Raw genomic sequence first — 18138 nt, forward strand, 5'->3', positions numbered from 1 at the left:
GTGCACTTATTTATTTTAGAAAGACAGAGAAAGAGAGTGTGTACATGCATGCGTGTGCCCAAGTTGGGAGAGGGGCAGAGGGACACAGGGAGAGAGAATCTCAAGCACCCTCCACATCCAGTGAGAAGCTTGATGCAGGGCTTGATCCCACAACCTTGAGATTATAACCTGAGCTGAAATCAGGAGTTGGATGCTCAACCTATTGAGCCACCCACATCCCCCAAAACAACCTTGAAAAAGAAGTGGGGAAAGATTTACACTATTTAATACTCAGACTTATAAAGCCACAGTAATCAAGATGCTATGGTATTGGTGTAAAAATAGACAATAGAACAGAGAGTTTGTAACTAGATTCACACTTAACATGGTCAATTCATTTTTACAAAGAATTAATGTAATTTACTGGAGAAAGGGTAATCTTTCAAACAAATGATGCTGAAACAATTGGATAGCCATATGTGACAAAATGAGCCTCACACTATACACATGCTATACACTGTTATTTCACATTGTGTATACACTATATACAAAAATTAATTCAAAATGGACCATACTCTTAAACATAAAAGCTAACACTTTAAAATTTCTAAAAACAAACATAGGAGAAAATCTTCATGTCTTTGGGTTTGGGAAAGATATATTTTGGCGGGGGGGGGGGTGGCAAAGATTTCTTAAATAGGACACAAAAAATCATTTAAAATGTCTACTGTATTGATTCTTTACTGTCATGTAAAAATTACCTCCAATCTTACTGACTTAAAACAATATACATTATAACTTTTGTGTGTCAGGAATCTGGGCATGATTTAGCTAGGCCTTCTGCTTCAGAGTCTCTCATAAGCTTGTAATGAAGCTGTCAGTGTGGCTGTGGTCTCATCTGAAGGACCATCTGGGCAAGGGTTCACTTTCAAGCTCACTCATATGGTTATTGGCAGGATTCAGTTTCTCAAGGGTTGTTGAGAAAGTCTTATTTCCTTGCTGGTTATTAGCCAGAGGCCAACCTCAGGCCACATGGGCTTCTCAATAGGGTAGCTCACAACAGAGCAGCCTGCTTCATCAGGGGAAGAATGAAAGAAAAATGCAGAGAAAGGCTACAAACAAGAAGGAAGTCACAGGCTTTTGTAGCAGACTCTTAGAAGTGACATTCCATCACTTTCCCCATAAACTTTTCATTAGAAATAAATCATTAGGTCCAGCTCACACTCAAGGGGAGAGGATTACACAAGGGCACAAATACCAGAAAGTGGGGATCATTGGAAGACATTTTAGAAGCTGCTTACCACAAACAACAAACTGGACTTTATAAAAATTAAAAACTTTTGCTCTTCAAGATACACTCTTATGGGCTTGGAAAAATTTCACAAAACATATATCCAATAAAGAGTTGGTATTTGAAATATATAAAGAACTCTTAAGATACAAACAGATGAACATAAGGGAAGGGAAGCAAAAATAATATAAAAACAGGGAGAGGGACAAAACACAAGAGACTTTTCAATACAGAGAACAAACTGAGGGTTGTGGGAGGGGTTTTTGGTGGGGGGATGGGCTTAATGGGTAAGGGGCATTAAAGAAGACACTTGTTGGGATGAGCACTGGGTATTACACATAGGGGATGAATCACTGGAATCTATTCCTGAAATCATTATTGCACTATATGCTAAGTAACTTGATGTAAATTAAAAAATTAAAAAATTAATTACTTTAAAAATATACATAAAGAACTCATACAACTCAGTAAGAAGAAGATAAACAGGGGGCGCCTGGGTGGCTCAGTTGGTTAAGCAATGACTCTTGATCTCAGCTCAGGTCTTGATCACAGGGTTGTGATCTATGCTGGGCATGAAGTCTACTTACAAAAAAAAGAAGAGGATAAACCAATTTTTTTTAAATAGGCAAGAGAGATAAAAAAATTTTTTTACATTTATTCATTTTTGAGAGACAGAGAGAGACAGAGTGGGAGCAGGAGAGGAGCAGAGAGAGAGGGAGACACAGAATCTGAAGCAGATTCCAGCCTTTGAGCTGTCAGCACAGAGCCCGATGTGGGGCTCGAACTCATGGACCATGAGATCATAACCTGAGCCAAAGTCGGACGCTTAACTGACTGAGCCACCGAGGCACCCCAAGAGAGATTTAAATAGTTACTTCACCAAAGAAGGTATATGATTGGGAAATAAGGACATGACGTAATGCTCGACATCGCTGTTCATCAGGGAAATGCAAATTTGAAATGCAATGAGGTAACACCATATACCCTCTAGAATGTTATATTGGAAAGAATGATAATACTAAGTACCAGTGAACATGTGAAGCACCTGGAACTCTCTGCTAGTGGGAACTTAAAATGGTACAATCACTTTTGAAAACAATTGGGAATTTCTTGAAAAGTTTAACATAGACCTATTATATGACTTAGCAATTACATTCTATTGCATTATTTCTATTGCTGCTATAACAAATTATCACAAACTTCATGACTTTAAACTACATATATTTATTATCTTACAGCTTTGGAGCCCAAAGTCAATCTGTCTGGGATAACTCAAGGTGTTGGTAGGGCTGGTTCCTTCTGGAAGTTCCAGGGGAGAATTAGTTTCTTTGCCATCTAGCTCTTGAGGCTGCCTGCATTCCTTGGCTCATGATCCCATTCCCCATCTTCGCAGCCAACAGCATAGCCTCTTCTAATTTCTCTATCTTCTGCTCCATCATCACCTCATCTTCTGTCTAACTCTGCTGCCTGCCTCTTGTAAGGATGTTTGTGATTACACTGGGCTTACTTGGATAATCAGGATAATCTCCCCATTTTGGGTTCCTTAACTTAATCACACCTGCAAAGTAACTTTTGCCCTATAAGGTAACATATTCACAGGTTCTGGGGATTAGGACATGGACATCTTCAGTGGGTCATCATTCAGTCTGCTGACCCCTTCTAGTTACTCACTGTAAAGAAAAAAATGAAAGCATATATTTACACACATACTTTTACACAAATGTTCATAGCAGCTTTATTAGTAATATTTAGAATTAGTCTATTGGTAAAACAAAAAAATTAAACATTGATCAAATGAATGGATAAAAAAATTGTAGTATACCCACACAATGGGACACTACTCCATAGTAAAAAGGAATTAACAATTTAAATAGCAACAATATAAACTTTTTTCCTATTAAAATGTTTATTTATTTTTTTTAATGTTTATTTACTTTTTGAGAGAGAGAGAGAGACAGACCACGATTTGGGGAGAGGCAGAGAGAGAGGGAGACACAGAATCCAAAGCAGGCTCCAGGCTTTGAGCTGTCAGCACAGAGCCCGACATGGGGCTTGAACCCATGGACTGTGAGATGATGACCTGAGTTGAAGTCAGACACTTAAGTGGCTGAGCCACCCAGGTACCCCTACCCTATTTATTTATTTATAGAGATGAGGGGAAGGGGGAGAGAGAGAGACTGAATCTCAAGCAGACTCTGTGCTATCAGTGGCTCAATCCCAAGAACCATGAGATCATGACTGAGCTAAAATCAAGAGTCGGATGCTTAACTTACTCAGACACCCAGGCACCCCTATACAGCAACAATATAGATGAATTCAAAATAATTGCAGAGTAAAAGGAGTATGGCGGTGAAGAGTACATACATCATGATTCTGTTTACAGAAAATTCTAGAAAATGTAAATTAATCTATACTGATAAGAAGCAAATCAATGGATGCCTAGGGACAGAGCAGTTTAGAGGGAAGAAGTTTTGGGTTACAAAGGGTCATGAGGGAACTTTTGGGGGTGATGAATATATTCATCATCTTGATTGTTGAGATTAAAACCTTGGATTGCAAGTAACTTGTTCTGTGAGTGTTTCTCAAGACGAACGAATATTTCTAATAAATTTTAACTTGTTAAATGAGCGATGTCTTGCAATACGAGTAGTATGACACTGAACGTCACATGATCACAACTGAGCCAATGGTTCTTGAAATTTACTTTGATATACAAGTGCTTTGAATTACAAGCACGTTTCTGGAACAAATTATGCTTGCAAACCAAGGTTTTACTATATATATATATATATATATATATATATATATATATATATATCCCTTTAAATATGTGCAGTTTATAATATGTCAATTATACCTCAATAAAACTGTCATACAAGCAAACAAAAAACCAATTTATTAGTTCTATCTGGATTAATCATAATATAAAGTGTTGGGCATTTTGCTGGAGGTGGACCTGTGTTCACCTTGGTTTCTTAGTAATCAGACTGGATTTGATGAGGAGCAATATACAGAAGAAATAAAGCCAAAACTTCCTCTTTTCCAATTTCTATTTTTCAGTTTCCATGGAAATTATTGAAATCCACCAAAGGGTGCCAGTTATCTTAAAGCTTCTTTCCAAAGATTCTACCTAGGGAAATTCTTCTTTGCTTTCAAAAGTATCTAGTTAATACTTGAGGTTCAAAAGTGCTTATTTTCACCTAGAATTCTCACCTAAGCCTTCTCTACCTTTCTCTTTCAGTGGTAGATTTCATCACAGTATATGTATCTTCTAGGTCAGATGATAGCAATGTGCCACATAGGCCTTTGCTTTCAAAATCCCCCTGAAAAGCTAAGCTCCAAGTAGAATGCTTTAAGCAGTACATTAATCCAATGTTTTGTACCGAGCACTGCTTATATTCCAAGAATTGAATTACACATATTAAGTCTATTTCTCCTTTTGGATTTTCATGGTAACAGAAATATATATTGTTGCTGCCTAATACCTGCCACGCTAAGTGGGCTGTAATCTGTAAGGACTGTAAATTATGGTCAGGAGGCAGAATAAAAATTGGAAAAGAGTCATGAAATTCGTACACAAAGAAATGGAAAATTTGGTTTTATTCCAGATTTGATAGTCTTAAGTGAATGTCTAATATTTACATCATGTCTTAACGTCTACATGTCCTAATATTATGCCTAATATTTACATAGTGTCCAAATATTTGTCTAATACTTGCAAGTAATACATTTACAGAAAAACAGGCCTGCAAACTGTAGCCAAAGTCCGTGTTCTTTTGCCCACTGCAGGGACAGGTTCTATTTGCTTCTATATAATGCAGCATTCTCGCCATTAGATGGCAGTCAAAACTAATGTAGTGATTAAACTCCCTACCTTATGTTTAATCATTTGCCTAAGTGTAACTTCTGTTACTCAATGGACAAATTTCTGAAAAGTTCTATGAAAATTGTAAGACATTATAAATGGTCCAACATTTTTTTTGGAAAGCAGAATTATTTTACAAGGTAAATAAATACCCCTGGGGTGCCTGGGCGGCTCAATTGGTTGAGCTACCAACTCTTGATTTTAGCTCAGGTCATGATCCCAGGGTTGTAGGATCAAGCCCTGTGTCTGGCTCTGTGCTGGGTATGGAGCCTGCTTAAGATTCTGTCTCTCCTGCTTGTGCTCTCTCTCTCTCTCTCCCCCAAATAAATACAATCAAATATTTAAAAAAAAATTTTTTTTATGTTTATTTCTGAGACAGAGAGAGACAGAGCATGAACAGGGGAGGGTCAGAGAGAGAGGGAGACGCGGAATTTGAAGCAGGCTCCAGGCTCTATGCTGTCAGCACAGAGACCGACGCGGGGCTCGAACTCACAGACCATGAGATCATGACCTGAACCGAAGTTGGACCTCAACCGACTGAGCCACCCAGGTGCCCGATAAAATATTTTTAAAAAGGTAAATAAGTACCCCTAAGAGATCAGCTTTTTTCTTTTAAAAATTAACTTTCTAAAACTTAAATCATAGCATATACAAATACACAAATCTAAGTACCTCCAGTTTGAAGTATCATCACAAAGTAGAAACACCTTGTACAAGCATCACCCATCTAAAGTGAAAGAATATTATTAGTATCTCAAAAGACCCTCTTGTACTTCCTCTTAATCATCACCCTTTTCTTCTCCCCAGAGATAAACATTATCCTGACTTCCAATGTTATAATTTAGGTTTTCCTGTTGTTAGAAATTTTATAAGTGTAATTATATATTACGGATTCTTTTTGTCTGGCTTCTTTTACTTAATATTTTTGTTACTTTTGCTTGTAGTTATATTTAATTCTTTTTCTTTGTGGTAATATATTTTATTACATGAATATACCTCTATTTCTCCATTCTACAACTGAAGGAAATTTGGGGTGTTTCCAGTATTTAACTGAATAATTGCTGCTATGAACATCCTTGTACATGCCTTTTGGTGCACATATGAATGTATTCATTTTGAGTATATACTAGAAGTAGAATTTTTGGGTCATACAGTACGTGATATTGTCAAATAATTTCTCAAAGCTGTAGCAATTCACATTTCCACCAGTGTGTGAGAATTTGCATTGTTCCATGTTTTCACCAACACTTAGAATTGTCAGTTCTTCAAATTTTAACTATTTGACAGACATGTAGTAATATTTCATTGTTGGTTTTAATGTGCATTTCTCTGATATCTAATAAGACTAAACACTTTTTAATGTTTGTAAACCATTTGAATATTTTCTTTTTTGCTTTTAATAATCTCTACCCCCAACATGGCGGCTTGAACTCATGACCCCAAGATCAAGAGTCAGATGCTCTACCAACTGAGCCAGACAGGCGCCCCTGAATATTTTCGTAGGTGAAGTGCTGATTCATGTATTTTGCCAATTTTCTATCATGTGCTTTATCTTACTGTTTTGTAGTTCTTTTCATATTCTCAATATGAGTCCTATGTTGGGTATATATGTAATGCTAGTGTATATATTCTCCATTCTGAGCTTCTTTTTTCATTCTCTCTAAAGCATTTTTTGATAAATTTTAATGAATGGCAATTTACCAATTTTTTTCCTTTATAATTAGTGCTTTTTTGTATCCTGTTTAATACACTTGTGCTAATATCACATCATGAAGATAATCTCTTATGATATGTTCTAGAAGCTTCACTACATTAATTCTCAGTTAGATCTAAAATCTACCTGGGATTGAATTTTGTGTATTATAGGAGGCAGTGGTCAAGATTTATTTTTTCCATATGGGTATCCAGTTGATTGAGCACTGTTTGATAAAGAGGCTATAGCTTTCCTACTCTTCAGTGCCAAACTGGGTGTTTTTATGTTCAGGTTTTTTTAAAGCTATATGGTTTAAAGTAGAGCTAAGTTCATTATTTGATAGAGTTTTTCTGGGAAAAAAAAGTCATTAAAAAATCCCGTTAGAATCCTTTAATATGCAGATGCTTGCATGTTTTGACAAAACCTGAACACATTTGATTATAATAGGGGATGGTTTCATCATTATCCAAAAGGTACTGCATTTTCTGGGAGTTTAAAGCTCTCCTTTCTTGGGGGAATTTAAAAGATAAACAATTTGCTTGAAGTGAAGCAGATTATATAGGCTTAGGGATGATCCTGGTGACACTTCAAAATCAATTAATCAACCTCAAAGCCAGTATTAATCTGCCTTGTGACTGATCTGATCCAAACCTGAGAAGATGTTACCATCAAGCTAGGGAAACATAAACACATTTAACAGTTAGAAAACAAATCTGATAATATGAAATCAAGTGTTTCCTCTTTTACCTCTTCATAGTAGGCTTGGTAAAAGATAACAATAACAATAGCAACAACCGTGAATCCTCCCCAGAAATTTAGAAAATAAGATTTGTAATTTAAAAAATAAGATTTGTAATTTAAAAAATCTGATTGTGTGGTTTCAAACAAATGGTGTTGGATTCTAAAATTATTTCTGTTAATTTATAACTTTTATATTTGAATGTAAATTAAGTTGTTTACTGCTTCTTGAAGTTTATGATTATATATTTTCACATATGGCTTTATCTGGCTGTATTTCTGTCTAAGCCTTGCCAAATGATCTATTGTGCTTAAATGCATTAAAATGTGTTGTTTAATTATATTGTATACTTGCAGGTATAATTCTTTAAGAAAACAACAAATAGAAAAAGATAAAATGTTTAGATTACAAGTTTGGGAGTCATAACTGAATTCAGTTTATCCCTACTTCAAAAAAATCACCATTAAGCTTGCTTCCTTTTTTGTGGATTATTATCTCTTTAATAAGATAAGCACTTAACTCATCTCTACTGATCTTTCGCCAGGAAAGTGGCAGTCATGGTTGCTTTGGTTTTTCTGAATTCTTTTTATTAATTTTTAAAGAGTTTCTTTTAATTTATATTCTGAACAAGTAATTAATACCATTTTTATGTGCAATTTCTAAATAACTTTCAAGTTTAAGAGAATTTATTAATTTTAAAGAATGTACAAAAACTGTGCATTTTACAAATCTAAAATAATTAGCTGCTGACAATTCTTTTTCTATATAAAAAAGAGTACAATTAAGAAAACATTATTTTATAAATAATTTTCATTTTAAGATTTCTTTTAATTCACATTTTAATTCTAGTTTACTGGCAATTTGGAAGCAAATAAGAATGGTATATAGGCATTTGATGTAAAAGGATCTGAAAATCAATCTTAGAAATATGACTTATGTACATCTATTGTCAACTTTAAAGCTATGTAGAAAGGGAATTTTGTCTTATTATTTGAGAACCTTTGATTTTCATTTATTAAATATTAATTGTGTACCTGTTCTGTGCCAAGAATAGTCCTGAGCTCAAAGGAGACAGACAAATAAAAAGACTATTTGAATTATCTGTTTAGATGTAGGTACCAGGAACAATAGAACATACCAAGTACAACGTCAGGAGAGGAAAGAAGAGGGAAAGGAATATTCACACAAGGCTTCTCAGACCCAGAATATAAGGTGAGTCCTTGAGAATGTGTAAGAGTTAGCCAGATGTAGAGGAACACATGCACAGAGGCATGATAGTGTACCCAAGCAGTCGTGGAACTCAGTGCAGTTGGATATGGCTAGAGCTTAGGAGTAATGGCAGAGTGGTAGGAGATGAGTGGAAAGGTAGTTCGAGTCCATATTGTAAAGGTTCTTGGGTGTTGACAAAATTCACAATTCTGTACTATTTCTTTTCATTAAAAATGTCAATTTAAGGATTTTAAGAAGACCACCTGGGTCCTTTTAACCAACAAAATATTTAGCATTATCAAGGAAAATTTTTTTTTTAACGTTTATTTATTTTTGAGACAGAGAGAGACAGAGCATGAACAGGGGAGGGGCAGAGAGAGAGGGAGACACAGAATGTGAAACAGGCTCCAGGCTCTGAGCCGTCAGCACAGAGCCCGACGCGGGGCTCGAACTCACGGACCGCGAGATCGTGACCTGAGCTGAAGTCGGATGCTCAACCGACTGAGCCACCCAGGCACCCCTATCAAGGAAAATTTTGAATCACCCTCTTTCAAAGAATAAGTGAAATGGCCATAAAGACCTCAGAAATTACCCAATTTGGAGGCTCAAGATCTCCAAGAAGCCCCAGGACTGCTGTCAATAGAAGGACACCAGACACTATTTTCTACAATATGGGTTCATAACAATGGCTAGAGTTGTTTTTGTGAATGAAATCAAATGCATTGCCTAAATTGTGGTACAGCCACGTAATTTGTGGTATTCCTTTCCTCTGAACACAATAGACCAGAAATAGAACACTAAAAAAGAGAAATAAAATTTTCCCCCTCAGATTATATATTTGCCTATGAAAAAATTCTTTGCTGCCAATTTTGCTGAAATGGTGGAGAAGAGATACTGTTTCTTCAGGTTGGCTTCAGGAGAATGACTCAGTGCTCTGGCACACTCAGCTGGGGACAGTGATTGAATCCCGAAGAATTGTAGTCAGTCCGTGAACATGGAATGACATTTGCTGGGTAGTGGGTAGGATGAGATAAATTGTGGATAGGTGGGGCTGTCTCCTTGAACCAGGCTAGGCAAATTCCTATGATGCCAGAACACTAGGAAGAGTTTCCAGGAGTGGCAGGTCCTTGCTACTCCTGGCCTCCCCCATTAGAAGTGCAAAAAAGGCAGGTTACTTAATAGAGGTGTAAGCAACTGCTCAATTACTCCATTTCGTACTCTAGGGGCCAGAAACATTAATTAGGAATCCATTTTCCTGAGCCTTCATCTTAAACGTTGAGCGGTTTCCTGCCTCCCCACCCCTGAGTGTGGCCTGGTTTGACTCACTCCCCATCAGATTCTAAACAGAATCTCTCCAGTGTAGCTTGAAGTGAGTCATTCATTTTCTCAGTCTTTCCTGGGAGATACAAAGGATGGTATTTATGTGAGTGTGGAGTGTGTGTGTTTGTGTTTATAGTTTTTTTGGCAAATGCTCTAGAACAGTATGTGTGTGATTTAGATGAATAATCAAAATACATTGTGGAGTTTATGGGGCGCCTGGGTGGCGCAGTCGGTTAAGCGTCCGACTTCAGCCAGGTCACGATCTCGCGGTCCGTGAGTTCGAGCCCCGCGTCAGGCTCTGGGCTGATGGCTCGGAGCCTGGAGCCTGTTTCCGATTCTGTGTCTCCCTCTCTCTCTGCCCCTCCCCCGTTCATGCTCTGTCTCTCTCTGTCCCAAAAATAAATTAAAAATGTTGAAAAAAAAAATTAAAAAAAAAAACAAAAAACAAAATACATTGTGGAGTTTAAAAATAGCAAACACAACTACATACGAATATCATGGCCCAACCACTGGAAATGAAGAAATTCTGACTTAATAGGCCTGGAGTGAGGCCTAGGCACTGTTGTTATTTTTTAATTCTAAACTCTTTTTAAATAGGTAAAACACGGGCAATGTAATGAAATTAAAATAAAATAATGTAATAAAAATTATTTCCAAATAAAATTGGAAATGGTGCAAAAGAGTGGTAATGAAAAGTGAGGTTTCTCACTCCAGTCTACTGTTTCCCCCCTCCAGAGGTAACCCCTACTTCCAGTTTCTTGTTTGTCCTTTCAGAGGTATTCTGTGCATATAAACTCAGAGTAAAAACTTCCTCTATTAAACAAAAAGTGATAGCATCTTCTACCCACTGTTCTGAACCTTCTCAGGCACAACTTTTCAAAACTCTATAAGACGCAAATTCTTCATTAAGAGCCACAGATACAAGCTGTTCTCAGAAAATATTGCAGACATAGCTATCAAAAATCTTTTACAGCCAATTTCAGGTGTTCATCAACTCCCTCAAACCCATGACTGAAATTCATGGTTAAGAGTTCCTTACCTAAGGTGTTTAATCTAAGATTATCCTGAACACTTAGCTAGATAAAATACAGGATGTTCAGGTAAACTCAAATTTCAAATTTCAGATAGACAACAAATAATATTTTAGTTTAAGTATGTCCCATTTAATATTGGCAGTATCAGAAATTCAAATTTAACTGGGACTCCTATATTTTTGTATGCTAAATCTGGCAACCCTACAGAAAAAAATTTTCTGTAAATGTTTGTTTATTTTGAGAGAGACAGAAAAAGTATGAGCTGGGTAGGGGCAGAAGGAGAGAGAGAAACCCAAGCACTGTGGGGCCCAATGAGGGGCTCCATCTGAAAAATGGTGAGGTCATGACCTGAGCTGAAATCAAGAGTCAGATACTTAACCAACTGAGCCACCCAGGTGGTCCCAGAAATTTTTGATTTATTGGAAGCTATTCCAACTAATTCTCTCTAGAATGCCCTGTATTAGAGATGGTCTAGATTATAACTATAAGACCAGGCTCTGTAGGATAAAGTCAGATTTTAATAGTTTAACCAGAAAGTGTTTATCTGCTGGCTTATTTCAAAATAAGTGGCTTTAACTTGCTCTTTTATTTAAAGGATAAAACTGTATTGTTACAATGCAATGGTTGTTAAAAGTAAAAATACATTGAGTTTACATATAGATTATCTTACTTTCAAAGAAATTAAAATATCTAAAATCTAGGCTGTTTTGGTCCATAAAACGAACACTAAAATTTTAGCTAATTGGATTTGGACAAGGATGATGAGAATCAGCCTTTAAATCATCTTTATTATCAACAAAAATGATATTAAGCATTGACTCATAGGTAGCATTAAATCCTGACATGGAGGATGCGAAATTGTTACTTATGACTTTTTAAGTAAATCAATAACATGTTATAGTAAATATCAAATGACAAAGACTTACGAACATTAGAATCCTAATAGGAAGACAGTAGAAACAAGGATTACCATACTAGGTATGATTCTGTTACACAGGAAATGAAACAAAAATGGTAATGTTAGATCCTGAGAATCCCAAATATAACTGAATGGAGTCAATGAAATTAAATTTTATCATTCCATTTCAGAATTGTTCTCACCTAATAGCTAAAGGTAAATTTTCATTTCCTTCAATGTTAATCTGTATAGGATTTCAACAATGGTGCGCTGATGTTTAAGGATTAGTTTTTCAAACGAAAAGACAGCCTTGATTTGTAGCATTTGCCAATTCCATGGTGTAAATAGTTTCACTATGACTGGTACCAAGCTAATGTTTTTAACAGTCTGTTTGCAAAAGTCCTGAAAACGTAACAATCGGTTTTTGTGAGCTTGTAAAAGCTGGTTTTATTTCTATAAGTGCATATGATGCAAGGATTGGATTTCATAAAAAGAAAATAGAGAACTAGGTGTTCTTTTTGTTAATTGATGTGTGTATTTTTTTTTTTAATGTTTATTTACTTTTGAGAAGAGAGAGACAGTGTGTGAGTGGGCAAGGGACAGAGAGAGGGAGACACAGAATCCGAAGCAGGCTGCAGGATCCCAGCTGTCAGCACAGAGCCTGATGCGGGGTTTGAACTCACGAACCACAAGATCATGACCTGAGCAGAAGTGGGACACTTAACTGACTGAGCCACTCAGGCGCCCTATTGATGTGTGTATTTTTAAATTTGTCAACACAGGCAAAACCCCACACAAAAACAAAAACAAATGAATGCTTTAAGAGTTAAATTAATGGAAGTTTTGAATGGGTATGGGAAAGTGGAACAATCACCTGAAGAAATTTCTAACTTTTGTTATACTAGGTCTCTTGACTCTAAAAAGAATTTAAATAAATACCTAATTGCTTTTACATCCACCCAGTTCTATAATAACCAGTGGGAAAGAATCAATCATCATAGAGAAGTGGATATGAGTTACCTCTTTAAATTAATCTATTCCATTTGATTTACACAAAAATTTTTTTTAACTTTTTTTCTTTTTGCCAAATTTCATTGGAGCAATTACATGAAATGCTTTAACTAGACTCAGTACTGGAGAGCAGAATCCCCAAAGACAAAATAGTAGGTGGTTTTTTCTTTTTCTTTAGTGAGCCACTTTAAACTATCTTGAAGTTTTGAAATCCTTCCAACTCTTGGTTAGGAAAACTGGCAGTTCAGAAAGCAGCGATGACTATTAACTAGTCAGTGCCATTCTTCATTCGGCTGGCATATCTGTATTCTGGTATGATCCGGTTTCTGGTGTGGTCTCCATTTGAAGCATTAAAACGGAGGTGCCAAGTACATTGTCTTGATATTGTAACTAAAATAGTTTCAGTTTGATTGTTCTGGCCTATCTATGTAGATAATGATTCTATTTGTGGACACTGTCACTATAGTTTTAAGACAGAAATCTTAAGTTATTTAAATAACAAGAAAGGAGTTGCTATTGTTCATGCTAGAGATTTCCTTTCAATAGTGGAAATTCTATATGATTGGTAACCATTTTATAGATGGGACATTGGTACATATATGCTAAGAAAAGCTTTCCATGTTATAAGTGTTGATACAAAGTTTTATTTTTTTCTTTGAAAACACTTTCCAATAAAGTGCTTGAGACATTATTAATTTTATATGTGGAATAAACTTTTTTTAAAATTAAATTTATTCATTTATTATTTTTGGGAGAGAGAGCGAGAGCAAGAGAGCAAGTGAATGAGAGAGAGAACCAGCAGGGGAGGGGCAGAGAGCGAGAAAGGGAGACCTAGAATCCGAAGAAGTTTCCAGGTTCCAAGCTGTCAGCCCAGAGCTCACGGTGGGGCTTGAACTCACAGCTATGAGATCATGACCTGAGCCAAAGTTGGACCCTTAACTGACTGAGCCACCCAGGCACCCCTTGGAATAAACTTTTGCAAGAATTTAACTTTAAGACAAGAGATTGATGTATGGTTAGAGGTTGATGCATTTGGACTAGTAAATAATGCAGCAGTGAACAATTATCTTTCACAATCTAATTTAATAAGGGAATTCATGCAGGGAAATTTTGAAACTGGAAAGGGCATTAGCTATGTTTATAACCAAGAAACCATAAAAGGAACTTACATTTGAATTAATACAAGATAAAAATACACAAAAGAAAATGTAACATTTCAATGGTTTATCATAGAGCAGAGTTCAAACATATGCTTGAAGAGAAAATGGATTCAATAAAAATTATTTTCCATAATTAATAAAAAGATACAATGTAATAATTTTTAAAATTGCTAATGAGCCTGTGTAATTTGACCTCTTTCAAGTTTACTCAGTAGAGTGGCTGTATTGTAAAAATATGTGGAGAAAGCTAGAATATTATTTTCCCAATTCCTTCTTATTGTTGATTACATTATACAATCTGTATTATGAAACAGAAGCTCTGTGGTAATGGGGTGCCAAGATAGGTCAAACAGCAAAAAGGTATAAAATAACTGGTTTGACAGGGTTTTGTATCCCTTAATGATGCAAAATATGATTTGGGCGTAGCATCTGAAGTAAAATAATAGTAGACTACTGTTATACTAAAGAGATTTTGCTTTCAAGATGCTAAAAGTTATGTTTTACCTTTTTTAGAGATAAAAATGATGTGTTTGAATTGCTAACAAAGCACGTTGTTATGGGTCCATAAGAATAAATCTTATATATATGAATAATTAAACACCCAGTGGATTCTGATTAGGTCAAACATCAACATTTTTATAAACTGCCATGCCAATAATATATATTTGTGTGTGTGATTATGCATGTGTGTGTAAAACACCTCTGGATGTTCGTTAGCTGAAATGTGCCTGCATTATTTTAGAGATTCGTTATAAAAAGGAATACTTTGGAAGCTGATTAATCTTTATTATTTTTATAACAAAATATAACAAAACATTTATTCTTTTGTTGTGATAGTTTTCACTTTTTAATCATTTCTGCTTAAAGACTGTTGAATAGTGAATTCTGAAATCATGATAAAATTTTGTAAGTTACAGTTACTTAAAAGAGATGATCAATTTAAGTTGGTTATATGAATTATGTTTAAATTTTATAGTAAGGTAGGATAGTGGAAATTTTCCCTGAATTATTGGTCAAAAATCTAAGTTTTTGAAGAGAAATGAATTGTTCTAAGTGTGGAGTTCTATTCAGAAACTTTGGGAGAAGAAAAATATTCAGGCAGGAGATAAGACTTTATGTTCATTTGGGGACTTGTGTAAACAGTATGGTTAAGGATGATCTTCAATGTTATTGGTAGATTATTTTACCTTTTAAAGGAAAAACATGCAATTTTGGCTTAAATTATGCTCCATATGTCTTAACTTTCATGAGAATACCTAGATACAGTAAACCTTAGTATTGGAATGGTTCTGAATAATGAGACAACCATTTAATATATTTTCTACTACTAATAAATCTTACTTGTAATTGCTAAATGCATTCATGATGTCTAGGGAGTTAGAGGGAGAGGGGAAATGGATAGCAGCATTAGGTGAGACAAGTAACAATGAAGGAATTCTATTTTAAATACAGGCAGTATAGAAAAATATTGGAAAGAGAAAGTGTTCAATCAGTGCGTCACAGACTTTTCACTGCATGGGATACTTAAAATTGGCCATTGCAAGAGAGTACTTGTACGCTTAAAGCTGGATTCGGAGAAGGGAGGTAAGGATTCAGCAAGAATGGTGGCCTGTCAGGAAAGCACAGGTTATTTGCCTTAAGTCCAAGAGGCTTCACAGCTAGGCAGAGACAAGGATTGAAGCGGAAGAGACTGGGCCACCTGAGCAGGCAGTTTAAGGGGAGGAGTTTCAAATGTTGACACTCCGGTTGGGATAACTTAAGACACTCAGCTGTCATATGACACTGAGGAGCACTGTACTAGTGACTGGATTGAAGTGTGTGTGTGTGTGTGTGTGTGTGTTTAGGAGACAAGCAATTAATACTAAAGCATATGTTAGCAGTTGCTAAGTGAATTTGATATCTAATGGTACCCACCAATCTGGATGACTGCAGTTAATGATTGTTCACAAAGGCCGGGAAGTAATCCCCAGAGGAAAGAGGAAATGGTGGACCTGCCTCTAAGATTCCCATATTCTGAGTGAGAGGTATCTGAAGTTCCAATAGGCTCTTTGCACTACCAAGGAGGAGCCTGGTTCCCGTCCACCCCCCACGGACAAGGCGCCCATTCCTCAGCTGGGTCTAGCTCGGTTCTCATTTCCTGCAGGTGATAACTCGGCTCATATTGGTCCATGTCGTTATCTCTTGTTATGGCAAGACATGAAAATGTATGCTGAAAGATCTGCCTCTTCTTATGATTTCCTGGCAGAAGTTATAAAATTAAAATGTTTTATTAAAAACAGAATCGGGGCACGTTGCATTCACATTTGACTTTCAACCTCTACACATTTCGATGATTCTCAAGATCACCTTTACCAATCAAGACTTAAAAAAAATAAGTAAAATACAAATCTCCGACTATGTAAACCCAAGGATTTTTAAAAGGTTTCTATGTTAGGATTTCTCCCAGGTGGAGGAACGACAAGCAGGAAGGGCGGGCGACTGGAGTTGCCTCATCTAAGGGGTCTCAGGGGAGAGAAGGGAGGTGGGAGTGTTTCCCTTCTCTCCCTTTCCATCTTGGAGGCAGAGATGAGAGTGGCGGCGGGGGTGGTACTGTCTGAGCCCCAGGCGGCAGGTAGGAAGAAACCTAGCGAGTGAGCCAGGCAGGTTGGAGACCCTTCTGCTAGGGTACTCTACCGGCAAAGGCCAGGAGAGCGCGGGTCCGCCGCGATCCCAGGGTGCATCGCGCCCCGCCCCCTCCCCTTTCCGCGTCCCGCCTCCCCTCGGCCCGGGCCCCCTCCCTGCCGGCTCCGGGAGGCGGGGACGCGGCGTCGGCGGCGGCGGCGGCGGCTTCTCCTGTCTAGTCTTTCTCACTCACTGGGGAGCCCGGCAGTCGCGGCACCTTCGGAGGCAGAGCCGTGGAGCCGCAAGCCCGTTGGCCAGCCAGTGGGAAGTCGGACAGACTAAGGGCAGAGCCGACAGACGGACGGAGAGCAGAGCAGCCAGACGGCTGGAGTCGCCTCAAGTTCCGCCATGAGCTGGGGCACGGAGCTGTGGGTGAGTCCGATAGAGGGGCTCCCCGCGCGGACGCCACAGCGCGCGAGGGGCGCGGGCTGGTCAGGCGCAGCTGACCGTCGGCGGCCAGAGCTCTTCGGGCTTTCCTGCCCCAGGCGCTAGCGGATGGCGGGGGTCCCTCTCCTTTGTGTGCAGATCCCTGTTCCTCTCCGCCAGGGTTGAGGGGCTGCTGGTCTGCGCTCCCGCTTCTGCCGCCGCGGCGGAGCTGAAGGCAGCGCCTTGGACGGCTGAGGGAGCGGCCCGCGGACTCCCGCGTCCGCCGCCATCCTCACCCTTTCCCTGTCTCTCCTCCGCCTTCACTTTCCGACGCCTGGCTCTTTGCCGGGCTGCGCTCTTCTCTCTTTGTATCTCCTCGCCCGGAGGCGGGGGAGGGGGCCCATTGTCCCGAAGGGGCGCTGTTCTCTGACGGGGAGGGGGCCCGCTGCGGCCCCCAGCCAGGGCACGGGTCCCCGGGGCGAGGGCGTCGCCGGGCCGGGACTGTGCGGGGAGGCTCGAGGCGCCGCCCACCGCCCTCGCCCCAGGTAGGGGGAGCCTGGCGGCTTTGTTCCGAGCCCGGCCTCCGGCCAGCCAGGCCCAGCCCACACGCCCATTTCCCTCTCCCAGTCTGTGTGCCCCGGACCCGCGCGTAGCTTCGGGGACTTGGGCTGGGCCATCCCCGGCTGCTACCTTGGGTTGGGAGGGTGGTTTTGGATCTGAATTAAATTGATGGGTCGATGGGGAAGCCAATTTTGCCTAAAGGAGCGTAGGGCTTCCCGATTGCTTTACTTCCCTTTCCGCTGTTCTTTATTCTCACTCGTTCTCCCCCTTTTCTTTCTTTCCTCCTTGTCTTTCTTGGGCGCTAAAGGCTGCAGACAATGCCCAATGACTGACCAAGGTGCGGGTGGGCTG

At 38.6% G+C, this 18138-nt stretch overlaps 1 protein-coding gene and 1 pseudogene across 3 annotated transcripts in view; one reads left to right on the forward strand and one right to left on the reverse strand.

Annotated features, from left to right (window-relative positions):
• LOC102961145 overlaps nt 1-16369 on the reverse strand; it is a 34751-nt pseudogene extending 18382 nt beyond the window's left edge.
• Nucleotides 16370-16812: 443 nt separating this feature from the next.
• Nucleotides 16813-18138, forward strand: part of FNBP1L (formin binding protein 1 like) — a 122033-nt gene continuing 120707 nt past the window's right edge. For 2 of the 3 annotated variants that reach the window (XM_042997917.1, XM_042997918.1), the window contains exon 1: nt 16817-17232. In XM_042997917.1, the coding sequence (XP_042853851.1) occupies nt 17209-17232 (24 nt within the window). In that variant the 5' untranslated portion in view covers nt 16817-17208. Of the gene's footprint in view, nt 17233-18138 lie in introns of all 3 variants that reach the window. The other variant, XM_042997920.1, reaches the window with a different exon arrangement.

Source organism: Panthera tigris, chromosome C1 (genome assembly GCF_018350195.1).
Source record: "Panthera tigris isolate Pti1 chromosome C1, P.tigris_Pti1_mat1.1, whole genome shotgun sequence".
In the NCBI taxonomy this organism is placed as follows: Eukaryota; Metazoa; Chordata; class Mammalia; order Carnivora; family Felidae; genus Panthera; species Panthera tigris.